Source organism: Bactrocera dorsalis, chromosome 3 (assembly GCF_023373825.1).
Source record: "Bactrocera dorsalis isolate Fly_Bdor chromosome 3, ASM2337382v1, whole genome shotgun sequence".
NCBI classification, from domain to species: Eukaryota; Metazoa; Arthropoda; class Insecta; order Diptera; family Tephritidae; genus Bactrocera; species Bactrocera dorsalis.
Genome location: NC_064305.1, coordinates 1384099 through 1396777, shown reverse-complemented (window position 1 = coordinate 1396777; position 12679 = coordinate 1384099). Strand labels below are relative to the sequence as shown.

The 12679-nt window shown below is 36.3% G+C and overlaps 4 protein-coding genes across 6 annotated transcripts; 1 reads left to right on the top strand and 3 right to left on the bottom strand.

Moving 5' to 3' along the window:
- Nucleotides 1-237: 237 nt before the first annotated feature.
- On the bottom strand, nucleotides 238-2589 carry LOC105230191 (phosphate carrier protein, mitochondrial). Of its 2 annotated transcripts, none has more exons than XM_011210818.3 (5): nucleotides 2429-2589; nucleotides 1571-1741; nucleotides 923-1499; nucleotides 634-821; nucleotides 238-554 (listed from the first exon to the last, which is right to left on the bottom strand). In XM_011210818.3, the coding sequence occupies exons 2-5, from the start codon at nucleotides 1716-1718 to the stop codon at nucleotides 397-399; spliced, it is 1071 nt and encodes a 356-aa protein (XP_011209120.1). In that variant the 5' UTR covers nucleotides 1719-1741; nucleotides 2429-2589; the 3' UTR covers nucleotides 238-396. The 2 variants fall into 2 exon arrangements, with proteins under 2 accessions (XP_011209120.1, XP_029407776.1); XM_029551916.2 differs by lacking the exon at nucleotides 2429-2589 and adding an exon at nucleotides 2237-2256.
- A 425-nt stretch (nucleotides 2590-3014) lies between these two features.
- Nucleotides 3015-6540, bottom strand: LOC105230192 (pre-mRNA-processing factor 40 homolog A). Its single transcript, XM_011210819.4, has 7 exons — nucleotides 5784-6540; nucleotides 5467-5717; nucleotides 4355-5406; nucleotides 3978-4280; nucleotides 3844-3912; nucleotides 3695-3781; nucleotides 3015-3635 (listed from the first exon to the last, which is right to left on the bottom strand). The coding sequence occupies exons 1-7, from the start codon at nucleotides 6170-6172 to the stop codon at nucleotides 3345-3347; spliced, it is 2442 nt and encodes an 813-aa protein (XP_011209121.1). The 5' UTR covers nucleotides 6173-6540; the 3' UTR covers nucleotides 3015-3344.
- A 315-nt stretch (nucleotides 6541-6855) lies between these two features.
- LOC105230193 (lactosylceramide 4-alpha-galactosyltransferase) lies at nucleotides 6856-9568 on the top strand. Of its 2 annotated transcripts, XM_011210820.4 has the most exons (3): nucleotides 6856-7702; nucleotides 7758-8323; nucleotides 9144-9568. In XM_011210820.4, the coding sequence occupies exons 1-3, from the start codon at nucleotides 7122-7124 to the stop codon at nucleotides 9158-9160; spliced, it is 1164 nt and encodes a 387-aa protein (XP_011209122.2). In that variant the 5' UTR covers nucleotides 6856-7121; the 3' UTR covers nucleotides 9161-9568. The 2 variants fall into 2 exon arrangements, with proteins under 2 accessions (XP_011209122.2, XP_019847279.2); XM_019991720.3 differs by having other exon boundaries at nucleotides 6857-7702; nucleotides 7758-9568.
- Nucleotides 9569-9596: 28 nt separating this feature from the next.
- Nucleotides 9597-11383, bottom strand: LOC105230194 (DNA polymerase interacting tetratricopeptide repeat-containing, protein of 47 kDa). Its single transcript, XM_011210821.4, has 6 exons — nucleotides 11074-11383; nucleotides 10712-11001; nucleotides 10464-10656; nucleotides 10118-10401; nucleotides 9868-10032; nucleotides 9597-9799 (listed from the first exon to the last, which is right to left on the bottom strand). Exons 1-6 carry the CDS (start codon nucleotides 11224-11226, stop codon nucleotides 9694-9696), a joined length of 1191 nt encoding a protein of 396 aa, XP_011209123.2. The 5' UTR covers nucleotides 11227-11383; the 3' UTR covers nucleotides 9597-9693.
- Nucleotides 11384-12679: the final 1296 nt, after the last annotated feature.

Here is a 12679-nt window from a genome sequence, read left to right as displayed (position 1 = left end):
AGTCTATAGACCCAAGGGCAAGGTCCTTCAATGTACATATTTGAATAGGACTGACTGGACTATGTCATATTGTGACAGGGGAGAACGACAAATACACCTTAGGTTGCGGTTTCTATTCAACCATCTAAGGGGAGGGAGGACTGTAGTTTACTACTAGAGTTAGTAATTAAGGGCAGCAATGTTCGTAAGCCCTCTCGAAATTAACTCTTCAATGGGTATTAACAAATAAAGCATTGGTTAATTTAATTCTAATACATTTTATTCCAGCATAATCTTTCGTTTCTTATGATATCGCGAATTTTATAAATTTTTGCCTTTTTATTGGATAGGTAAATTTACATTTAACAATGCCGCTAGTCAATTATCACTAAATATTTAATTATTTCATACGCCACACTAAGCTACACCCAGTTTAGCCTTCAAAGACTCGGGCATTTCTGGTGGAGGTGGTCTGGGCATATGCAGGTACACCTTAACGGCATCATAGATGAACCATTGAGCGGCAGTTAGAGTACCAATCATCACAATCCTAGGCACAAGGCCACCCCAAAGACCTATTAGGGAGAAAGAGAAAGCCATAAAAATATGAAGCGTAATAAATATAAGAAATGCTATAGAAAAGTGTCTACGTACCAGCCCAACCCAGTTGCTTGGCCACATCGAAGGCTGAGGCGCCCTTGGCTTGGTTCAGTTTAGATACAACTGTATCAGCTGGATGGGATACGATGGCGCAGAAGACGCCCGCAATATAACCAGCGGCGAAAGTTACGACCAGTTGTTCACCCTTCGTACAGTCCTGACGGGGCTTGGGTACGACATATCTGTAACGGTACAATTTAATTGATCAGTCTTTGTGAAAAACTGTGCTCTAAATATGGTAAAAGAAACATATTTTATTTTTTGTTGAAAATACTTCACTTACTTATATAGAAGTTCCAGCGTTCTCTCGAAGCAGGCGAATTTCATCATCGTGTATGGAATTTGTCGCATCCACAATGGTACCAAACCCTTATAGAATGCGGCAATGCCTTCCTGTGCCGACATCTTGGGCAAAGCTTCACGTAAAGTGTTTGCAAATCCAGGTGTTGTTTGAATTTTCACTTTGGCCGCCTCCATAGGAGATAAAGCAATATCGGCAAAGAATTCAGCCGATGCGGAAGCCGCGAGGTACAACCAAGTACGATACAGGTAGGAGTTCTCCTCACCAATCGCATCAGAGTAGATCACTTTAAATACTTCATAGAGACCAAATTTACAGAGACCCTGCATAGAATAGCCGAAGAAAGTTGGCGCCCATCCCTTAGAAAGACCTTTCACGCCATCTTCTTTAAGTGTAACGGCGAAGCCATTGAACACACTCTTATATTTAACGGGGTCGACTTGTAGACGACATTTAACCAAATCCAATGGCACCACCATGGTGTGAGTTAGACCGCACGAGATGATACCGCCAAGCCCACAGAGCGCAAAGTAGGTGTTCGAGCCGAACTCGCAGGAATCTTTGTAAAACAAAACAAATTTAGATTTGTGTAAATTCCTTAAAAAAAAATTCATGTCACTTTAAACTTACCACCCTCGGCGGCTGCGGCAGCCATTATCTGGTGGTTTGGCGTCAGTTTTGAGCCATCGCTGCGGCTGCTCGTCTGACAACTGGCTGCCGAAAAAGGGGTTTTAAAGGGAGAATTTTGGGCGGCTTCAAGTAGGGATGTGAAGAGCATTTCGTCAATGTTTACAGTTCAGGCTGCAAGTTATAGAGAACCCAAAAAAATAAAAATAAAACCAAAATTAGCGAAAATAAATGCGATAAAAATGAAAATATATTTTTATAAAAAAATTCAATAAAAATTAATTGTTTAAAAATAAATATTTCAAATTAAATTTAAATTAATGTTTGCGGTCAGTTAATTGACTTTTAGGTTAGCACTGTCGGTTGCCAAAAATGATGTAATACGCTGATTACAGTAAGAGGCCAACTGTCTCTATTCTATCTATGCTTCAACAGAGAAGGTCATTAACACATTCAAGGTCTATGCATTTTTTGGTATAGAAAATTTTACTTGAAATTTTGTATTTTTTAATATAATATTATTCTAATTTCAAAGCCCAGTTTAAGAAAATAATTCAAAAATTAATTTTGCTCCGTACTGTATATTTCTTTTAACGTTTTTTAGCTGTAATGTATATTGTTAATGAAATTGCCTACTCCTCCTTCTGTATCAATATATTTCTTTTTTACCGTTTTTTAGCGTTTGTTTTTAAATTTTTACATAACGCTTTCATATTTAGCATCCACAATATGCAATTTGCTGATTATTGCGTAATAAAAATATTTTTCAAACACTTGTATCCTCAATTATTAAACCCCTGCGCCTTCCACATGCACTTAGAACTTTTTTTTTAATATTTGTACTTGTATTTTTCAACTCACTTGGATTTGAAATAGCGAAAACTAAAATCCACAGCTGAGTGGAAAATTAATTAAATTCAAAAAGGAATATTGCCACGGAGAAACGTTCGTTGCACGCCAAACCACTAACCGAAATGCAGTGTGTGGATTATTTATTTTGTCTTGCAGGCGAAATTCTTTTCCAATATAAAGAACTCTTCGCATTTGCAATATATTTTTGCATTTTCTACACATGCAAAGTGCAACTGCGCCGAGAGCATAATTTCTAGATGTATTGAATGAAAAGCAATTCGAGAAAATTGAAAACGTTTCGGGTTTTCAAAAATTTGCTCGTGCGGCAATCGCTCGGAAATGCAGCTCACAAATACTCATTCGTTTGTATGTATGGTAAAAATTGCTAGATTTGAACTTATGCGGTTTTCACGCACATCAGCATGAACTGATTAGGGAGAATGGCGCTGACCTTGTAACACATTTTTTTAAGAAGCAAAAAAAAAGGTCAGCGCGAGTGCACAAAATGTTATAACCTCAAAAAGAGAAATTCAATGAAAACTTCGTTTCAATTGGTCATTACAACAAAAGGTGTATTTAATTTAAACAGCGCCAGTGAACTTCAATATTTTTAATATTTATTTTAATCGTACAAGTTGCTCAATTACTTGTTTCTAAGTATATGCCAAGATTCATATATGTTTGTATGTGCAATTCATAAAATACATAAAATTAACATTAATAATAATAATAAATATTATTCTTAAAAGACTCGCAGTTGCTTAGAAGTCTTGTACGCAATGTATCATGGTAAAAGAGAATTTCGAATATCTAGTGCTTGCATTTTCTGTACAAAGCTTTATTGATCTTGGCTTAGTTATTGGCTGCTGCGACTGTTCATTATAGGTCTAGACGATTTGTAACATAGTTGGCTTTTCACCGCCGGTCAATCTTCCATTTGTTCGTTCAATTGTGCTAATAATGCGGCGCGTTTCGACTCCAGTTCGGTTTCGCTTAGCGCTTGTTCCTCAGCATTACGCGAACTAGTACCCGAATTTTCAACATCGGACTGATTGCTACCATTTGCACTTATCGGTGTAATGGAACGGTGATGTTTCTTTTCTTTCTTGCTCTTTTTATCGCGTTTTTTCTTTCTGCTAACTGTAATATCATCCAATTGTGAAGTGGTTGGCGAAGCAATTGGCGAGGATATGACGCGTTCAGATTCGCAGGAAGACTGTAAGGAAATATTAACATTATTCAAACATTTTTCATGGTATATTGTAGACTACCTACAGCTCGTGAGGTTTTTTTGCTCTTTCGCTTCTTCTTTTTCTTTGATATGCGTTCACTTTCCATGCTGAGGCTAGAACTAATCGAATGCTGCAAAAAAATAAATGTAAATTGAATGTTAAAAATCCTAGATTTTGATTATGCATATTTACCGAACGTGAATGGGACTTTCGTTTTTTTGATTTTGCCGGCTCAAATTCATCTTGATCATTTTCAATATCCTGTAATTCATATATTTAACATGTGTTAGTGTTTTGAAACTTTTCGATACACTTGTGTTACTTACCGATTTAGAACTGGAGCGCACTCTCTTCTTGTGTTTTTTGTTCTTCTTCGATTTTCGCGAACGGGAATGATGATGACTGCAGGCGTCCTCGCTTTCTTTAATATAGTCCTCCCAGATCTTTTTCACACCGACTTCCTTTTCATAAACAGTGAATGCTTCTAAATGTTCCACCAACTTCTTTGCAGCTTCGTAAGGTTCCTGTACAGAAATATTTGCCTCTTGCCATTCCGCTTTGATTTCGTTTTCCAATTTTCGCAAACGGCGAGTTTCTTCTTTCAGACGCTCCTTTTCGACGGCTTCGGCCTATTTTTTTATTCAAGAATATAAAATGATTACCTTTAGATAGGAGTTTTGTTTATTATGGCAAGTTTATTTACCTTTTCAAGCAGAGCATTATATGTCAATTTGACATTGCCCGCGTCTAAATTTGCAGAGCGTTTGTCTTCACACACAACAGTAGCAAATTCCTCGAAGGAAGTATTTGCTTGCACCAAGTATTGTTTTTCTTTGAGTATCTCGCGTATGATTTTCTTTTCATCGTGGTAGCGCGCCTTTAGGTCTTCCACATAGAATTTGAATAAATCTAAGGGCGTAGAACCCGGCTGACCGAGCATAGCTGAAAAACGCAAATCTGCCGATATTATTGGATACAGCTCTACCCAAAGCGACATTGATGTAAGCTTTCCAGCTTCATGTTGTGCATCTAATAAGGATAAAAATGAATCTCGGTTTTTGCGCTGTTGACGTTTGAGCCGCTTCTTCTCGCGTTCACGTTCCTCCTCTTCTTCTTTTTCTAATGATCGAATATGATCCTCGAAAACTATGAGCGCATCCTCTTTGTCCATCCCAAGTAAATTAACGTCATTCTTAAAGGCGGCATTTTGAAGCAGCATGAGTTGCGCCTGCGCCCATGTAGTTTCGTAAGTGATTGTGGTCATCGACTCGAGTAACTCGCCCAATACTTTCATATTTCGTTTTTTTAGTAAACGCGTTTCCTCCCTTTCCCTCTTAGCCAAGTTGAAAATACAGTCATCGTAAATGTCACGACGATCCTGTTCCGGCACACTGGTCCATATTTTATTGGACGCAAATAACTCTTCGCATTTATAATATTTCATTTGCGAGTTCATTTTATCAGTTGACATAAGGAAACGTTCAAGGTCCTCCTTGGCTTTTTTTGCGCGTAAACGCGATTCTTCTCGTTCATCTTTCAGTTTTTGTGTTTTATATGCGTTAAATGTTTGTTTCTTTTCGTTCAAATTTTTAAAGGAACTATAACGCGGATCTTTGGAAATTATTTTGACGCACTGGTCCCAATTTGCATTTGATGGTACATTTTTCTCCCGCAGTAAATCTTTGAAAGCTTCAATTGCTTCTTTTTTATCTTTAAATACTATTTTGGGTTCTTCCGTAGGTGATTCTTTTTTATCTGTAAAAATCATTCAATAATTATTATCGTGAACAAGTTTGAATGTTATTATTCGATTACTGTTTTCCTTCTCTTCCTTCCCAGTTTGTGGCATTTCAATTGAAGCTAGTGTAGCAGCCATGGCTTGATCAAGGGCGGATGAAGAATTTTCATTACTGCCTGGGGTCATAGGTGAACGTATATCAGGTGTAGCTATATTTACCACGGTGGGTAGAGTTGCCGGAAGTATACTGGCTAAAGCAGCCGGTGGCACCATTCCCGCCAAACTGGAAGATGTCATCGCAGCAACGGCTTTGGCAGCAGCAGCAGCTCTAAAACATTATAAAATTGTGCACTTAGTTTTTTGTTGCAAAAGTTAGAAAATAAAAAAATCTTACTCTTCTGCTTTGACTTTAGCTTGCATTTCTACGAATTCTGGTGGAGGCTCCCAACGTGATTCTTTTGTGTTGACATTGTGATAATACACTTTACCAGCATCAGAACGATACTCCTTCCAAGGACATTGGTGAGTCAACCGTTCAGCTGGTGTCATCAGGGCCTCGGGCTTCTCCCATGAGCTTTGCTTAGTATTGTTATTGTAGTAATATGGTCGCCCATCGGGGGCCTTGTGCTCAGTCCATTCAGTATTAGGCGGTATACCACCGAATGCTGCCGCCAGTTCTGGTGGAGGTGGCCCTCCGAAACCTGGTGGCGGTATGTTAAACATCGGCGGCATGCCCATTGGTGGCGGAACTGCACCACCCGCCGCTCCCGGAGGTACATTCATATCTCTGCTTTGTGCAAGACTAAATTTTTAAATACACTTTACAAGTAAAATGACAAATTTCCGGTCGCAAACTTGTCAACGTATGCCAAACAAAAAACTGCTCTCAACACCAAAGCTGTTCTAACCTCAAACAGCGCCGTTGTACTGAACCCAGTCTGACTGATAAAATTATACTTTTTATTTTAACACTCAGATTATATAGTCACTTAATATTGTTCAATTTGCAAGTACTTGCTTTTAATTTCGTAAATGTTTACATTATCTAAAATATCATGCAAAACTTGCTTAATATTACAATCCCCGGCTCGAGAAAATGCTCTTTTGACATTTGAAAGCGTCGAGCAGAGTTGCACTTTGCGCAGTTACCTGCACAGTGATTACGATTTGTAAAAACTTATCTCGAGTGCAGTTTGAGCTAGGGCAGGCATGTTATCACTGCATAAAATTAGTCGTTCGTGCCATAAATAAATTTTGTATACGATTTTATATGCAAGATAAATTATTTCGAAATTAAGTGAAATAAATATGGTTTTTACAATGACTTGGTACTTTTATTATAAATTCTGTATACATATTCCGGACAATTTTCAAATGATAAGAATCAAAAAAGAAAAAAAAAACGTTTGTAAAATTTATAATCCGTTTTAAGTATAAGAAACTGACACCCTGGTAATTTCAAGGTTGTCAAAAGTACAATAAAATAAATATTAAAGCGATAAGAAAACTTGGGTATTTTTTGCTAAGTGATTGTGTTTAAACTTGTGCGAGGCCGTGATATTTATTATCCATATTAAACGAAGATGTGGACATCCTGAAAGAGCCTGGTTCCTAATTTGGTTTGGTGGACATTGAGCGACTAAATATCGCTTAAATAAAATATGACATAGGAATTACACATTCTCTATTATCTTTGAATCTCAAAACTTAAATGTATTTCTGAAGTAAAAAAATGAAACAAATTATAGCCAAACCCAGATTGAAATGGATACTTCTCTTCCTACTATCGCTTTTTGTAATAAGCTGGTGTCTACTTTATGGTTCAAACATAAATCAAACAGACATACGCTACTGTTTCATGAATAGTTTCAGCGCTTCTCCAACAGTTTCATATGCACAACAAAAATATGCACAAAATAAGTTTAGTGTTGGTCCGCATCTCCTGGACGATATAATGCTTTCGGAACCGAAACCAAATGCGAGTGGGCGTAGCATTATCTTTCACGAAACCAGTTGTCCGAATGAAAAACTACGTAGTCGAATGCAATACTTAGGCAGCGCACCAATTAATATGATGGATCTTACCGCACGGGAAGCATGTGCCATTGAATCGGCTGCATTACACAATCCTGGTTTCAGTGTTTTTGTACTTTTTGCCAGTCCCGCTTACCGTGATTACAATAATACTCCGCCAGTGATAGAAGCGATACTCAGCTACCCAAATGTACATTTACGCAACCTTAATATTTGGACTTATGCCGCTGGAACACCCATGTACCAGTGGTTAAAAGACGGCAAACTTTTTCGTTCCAGGTAACAACAAAATAACTAAGTGATATCTAGTGGATCTAACATTTCAAAATTTCAGTTATGTGCTATCACACCTTTCCGACTTTTTACGCTATTTAACATTATGGCGTTGGGGTGGCACTTATCTCGATATGGATGTCGTAGTGTTGCGTAGTTTAGAAAAATTGCCACCAAATTATACAGGAGCGGAATCAACAACATACCTCGCAGCAGGGGTAATGAACTTCGCTCCCGATGGATTTGGTCATGAAATTGCTGAAAAATGCTTACGAGATTTCTTGTTAAATTTCGATGGCAGTGATTGGGGTAACAACGGACCAGGTGTCATAACGCGTGTCATGAATGATGTCTGCAAGACAGCCAACATTGAGTTAATGATGAATGCTAAACGGTGTATGGGATTTCACATAATGCCAAGAGAAGCATTTTATGCGGTACCCTGGAAAAAGTGGGAATATTTCTTTGAAGCACAGTACCTGACTGAAACCCTCAATTTGCTACGTGATTCGTACATAGCGCATGTATGGAACAAACACTCCAAGCAAAGGCATGTGAAAGTGGGTGCAAACGTAGCTTATGGTATTCTCGCCGAGAAACATTGCCCGAAAGTTTATGCAGCAGCAGGCGAGTATTTTTAAAACACGAACAACAAACAAGAAGAACATTTAATGTTAAAAAAGGGTTAAGGTAAAAAGGAAAAGTATTTTTAGCATTTCGTTTAAACGAAAGTAAGTAATAGTTTTTAGTTTGCTGTGTATGTATGCATCTGTGAAAGTTTAATTCGGAGACAACCCTTAAACTTTAGTTGGATACCCATGGCATAGCGGATTTACTTTATTCGAACCGAAATTTATAATTGTGCCCGAAAATTGTTTTGTTAATTATTTTATATTGTTTTATGTTGTATTTTATGCATATGTATGTATGTCCGACTAAGGCAAAGCATATGTAGAATCTTTTGTGTATTTTTTTTATTAGATTTCTAGCACTAATGAATAATTTTTTTTATATTTTTTACAAATCTTACTCAAATAACATACTTTTTCTCCTTAAATAAACGTGTGAGTCATCCCTACTAATGGCATGCATGCAATTCAGTTGAACAATAATAATTTTCTGTATGTATGTATATTCTCATTAGCTTAAATATATTCCACACATCAAGCACATTCACATTTTGTAAATAAATATACGCGATATGTATTATTTAACGAATCTCAATAACAAAACGCAATACTGTCCCTAAATAGCAAGTAGTAGAAACCAAAGTTTGTACATAAATATTAAAGTTCAAATACGGATCAATTTATAGTAGAAATCTTGTATGTATGTATTTTAGAGCATTGTAGATGATATTATTGAAGTCGAAATGATCATTGAGTTCTTATATACGCGCAGTTAGTTTTTTTTTAACAATATGATAAATTTTTTTATATTTTTTTAGCAAAAAGCTTAATATAAGCTAACCTCGAACACAGTAAATTAATGCTCATACTTGTATGGTGAATAAAGATAAATAATATCCTACCTATTCCTGCCACAAGAAAAATTCTACATTATTTTTATACACACGTTGTTTTCAAAAGCGATCGAAATATCGTTGCAGAAATCCGAATTGCAATAGTTGATAATAAGACAAATATAATATTGGCATACACGTTGAAAATGCTTATGTATACATCTATATAGCGTGCACTACATTGTGCACTTACGACATCACATCGATTACACACATACATATGTATGCCAATTGACGTGGAAACTCCTAATCAAAGTTATACAATGAAATCAAATGTGTAGTATATAGAATTGTTATGTATAAGATATTAAGTGTTGTATGAGAAATATATGCACCCGTACACAAATGAATCAACTTGTTTTAATCAAATACAAAATATACAACTGTACATAAAATACAATTACTTTATTGTTTAAAAATGCTATATACATGAACTCGTTCCCCCAAATTCAGCATACAATTAACGTGTTCACTCTCACGCATATATCAATGGTCTTCTTTGTTGATTAACGAATTCGCGTTCAACCTCCGAGTTCTTTGGTACAACATAAAATAGCAGCGAGCCGCCAGTGACAAAGAAGCTGCATTTTAAAAAAATTTATATTATTATTATATATTATGCATCGATGAGGACACTAGACCAACATACCCTTTTTCGTTTAGAATCTCCTTTATAGTTTTATTTAAATCCACTTTATGCACGCAGCCCACTTTACGATTCTCGTAGTAAATATTTAAATTGCCAGGTCGATAGCTATTCGTTTTGTCACATGGCAGTGGCTCTTTAAACATATCGTTGATACAATCTTCCATGCTGCAAAAAGAAAAAAAAAAATTGCAAAATAATTTATAACTAAAGAACAGTTGCTGTACAATTAAAAAAATATGCATGTGCTTACACCACATCCTCCGACAGCTGTTGCTGAAAATCGCTAAATAAAAATGCTGGATATGAAAACGCTGTTGGCCACACAAGGGTCTCATTGTCACTATCCAAATGAACTGGATGATCTTCTAATGGCAGAAATTTTGGCCGCAAAAGTTCCTCCGTTATGGGTTTATTATTTTTTAGATCGTCGAATTTAATGCCGCGTGTCTTTAGTGCTTCAGTTAGCCGTTGAAAGCTCACAATACGTTTCTTTGCCTCTGCAGCTTCTTTGCGTTGATCTCGTTCAATTTCCAGCTGTAAGTGTAGGTAAATCAAAGTTGACTATTTCAGTTAAACACTTTTCGAGAACACAAAACCTTTTTCGTTTTATTCCTTTTTAACAATTCGCGTGCTTCGTTATTATTTGCATCTCGTTTCAATAGCTCTTCACACAATTGGGTACATAGTTCGAACTTGTCCAAATAAAAGGCACACTGTGCAGCGCGCCAACGTGATTTGGCATATTCTGCGTTATATTCCAATGCCTTTTGCGCGTCAATGAGTGCCGAACTATAATCACAAGAAGTTGTAGTCTGATTATAGCATATGTGGCAGTGCGTCTTACCGGTAATTTTTTAAAAAGAAATGTGCAGCAGAACGATTGTTGTATAGCACAGATTTAACTTCCGGTTTATCACATTTGGCTTTCAAGCCCTCCGAGAAACTATATATGGCAGTACGAAATTTTTTATGCTTCATATAAAAGTTGCCGTCCTCCTTATAATTAAGAGCCAGTTCCTCCGCTGTGTTTTCCTCTGGATCGTATTTCAGCTTTTGCAGACCCTCGAACATGGGATGCACATCGTCGCCTGGCTGTGGTGCTTTTTTCATAAAGAACGGATGCTTGTCCATTTCCTATGCACAAAACATATTTTATTTGTTTATCGTTCTGTAAAATAATATATTGGATAACATAAGTTTACATACTTCTTGCCAACGATCCTCTGGCCAACCTTCCTCATAACGTTTCTTCTCCAAACTATCAATGAATGCATCTAACTCCTCATCCAATTTTGCGGCCAAAGCTAAACGCTCCTCATCAGTCCACGTTTTCTGCAAATCCAATTTCTCATCAGCCATATTTATGTATTTTCAAAGGGAAGACACTTGTTCGAACAAAATATTTTATAAACAAAACTATATAATACACATGTTTATTTCCAAGTGTGTTTAATAAGCACAGCTGTAACGCAGGGTTGCAATTGTTAATATGAGCAGTCTGTGATTGCGCTCAAGTTTTAACGGACTTTTTGTGAATTTGTTTTTAAAATTTTTTATGCTATATGGCATGTGCGTATATATGCATGTACTTGTATTAAATAAAAAAGAAATATTTAAATGCGTAAGAAGACATTATTGTTGTCAATTTATTTTATAAAAAATCGACTTTTATTTCACTTGTTTTGTGGTGAAATTTAATTACTCCGCTGCTTAACAACTTTTCAAATTGCTAACGCTCGTAGTGCAAAATGCATGCATACACGCACACATACACAGACACATATGTAAGTGATGTTAGTTGCACTGCTATTAAGCTGTTATAGGGTGTGCCGCGGAAATTTGCTCTTGTTATCGCTTTGTCTAAACATTGTTAATGGATAACTAACATGTTAACCACGGCGTTAACGCGTTTTGTTTCTTGTTTCCTGACTTTAACACATTTTTAACGGTAAAAAATTGTAAAACTTGTGTGCGGCATCATGTGCCTTCGTAGTATTTGGTAATGTGTTTTTGTTCTTCTTTTATTTTATTTTTTTGTTGCAATCTCGGCAATGAGCAAAGCACCTTCAAGTATAGTGCAAATTTGCTGATGAACGCAGCGCACTTTTCTCAGTAATACATACATATGTACATACATACATACAATGTATGCACATTTGTTAAGTTAGTCAAATACGTTTGAAACCGAAAGTGGTTTGGGCTTTCGCTGCACATGTCAGGCAAATGGCTTATAGGTTATATGTACACATGTATGTCTGTGTGTATGTTTGTGTATACGTATGTGTTACTCCTTTAATGCCATATACTAAATATTGAAGTTGGTTTAGAAATACGAAAATACTTTTTCCACTACCCAATATGTATAATATTTAATATACTTCCTTATGTACATATGTATGTTTAACCTTAAGAAATAAAAAATAAAAGAATGTATTGCTGAAAATTCGTTATAAAACTTGTCAAGCCTTAAATTCTCTGTTCTAAATGGTAACTGTAAAATTTTTGCCATGAAAAAAGAGACTTTAATCCGAAATCGCGCACCCGAGCTTAATGCAGTACCCATTTCCGGTGTTCAAAGTCATTCAAACATTGTGCAATTATACCCTATATACACACACATACATACTTATTTTACATTTACATAAGTATGCGTGCGCATTCACTTGCATTTATAACTATTGGCCGACACCCAAAGGTATCTAAATATTTATCTAAAACAGTTTACTGTAAATTATCATATTTGTAGTTGCATTCATAAGTGCGCATACGGATATCGATACCTTGAATGTTTGCAAATATTGATCACAATCCG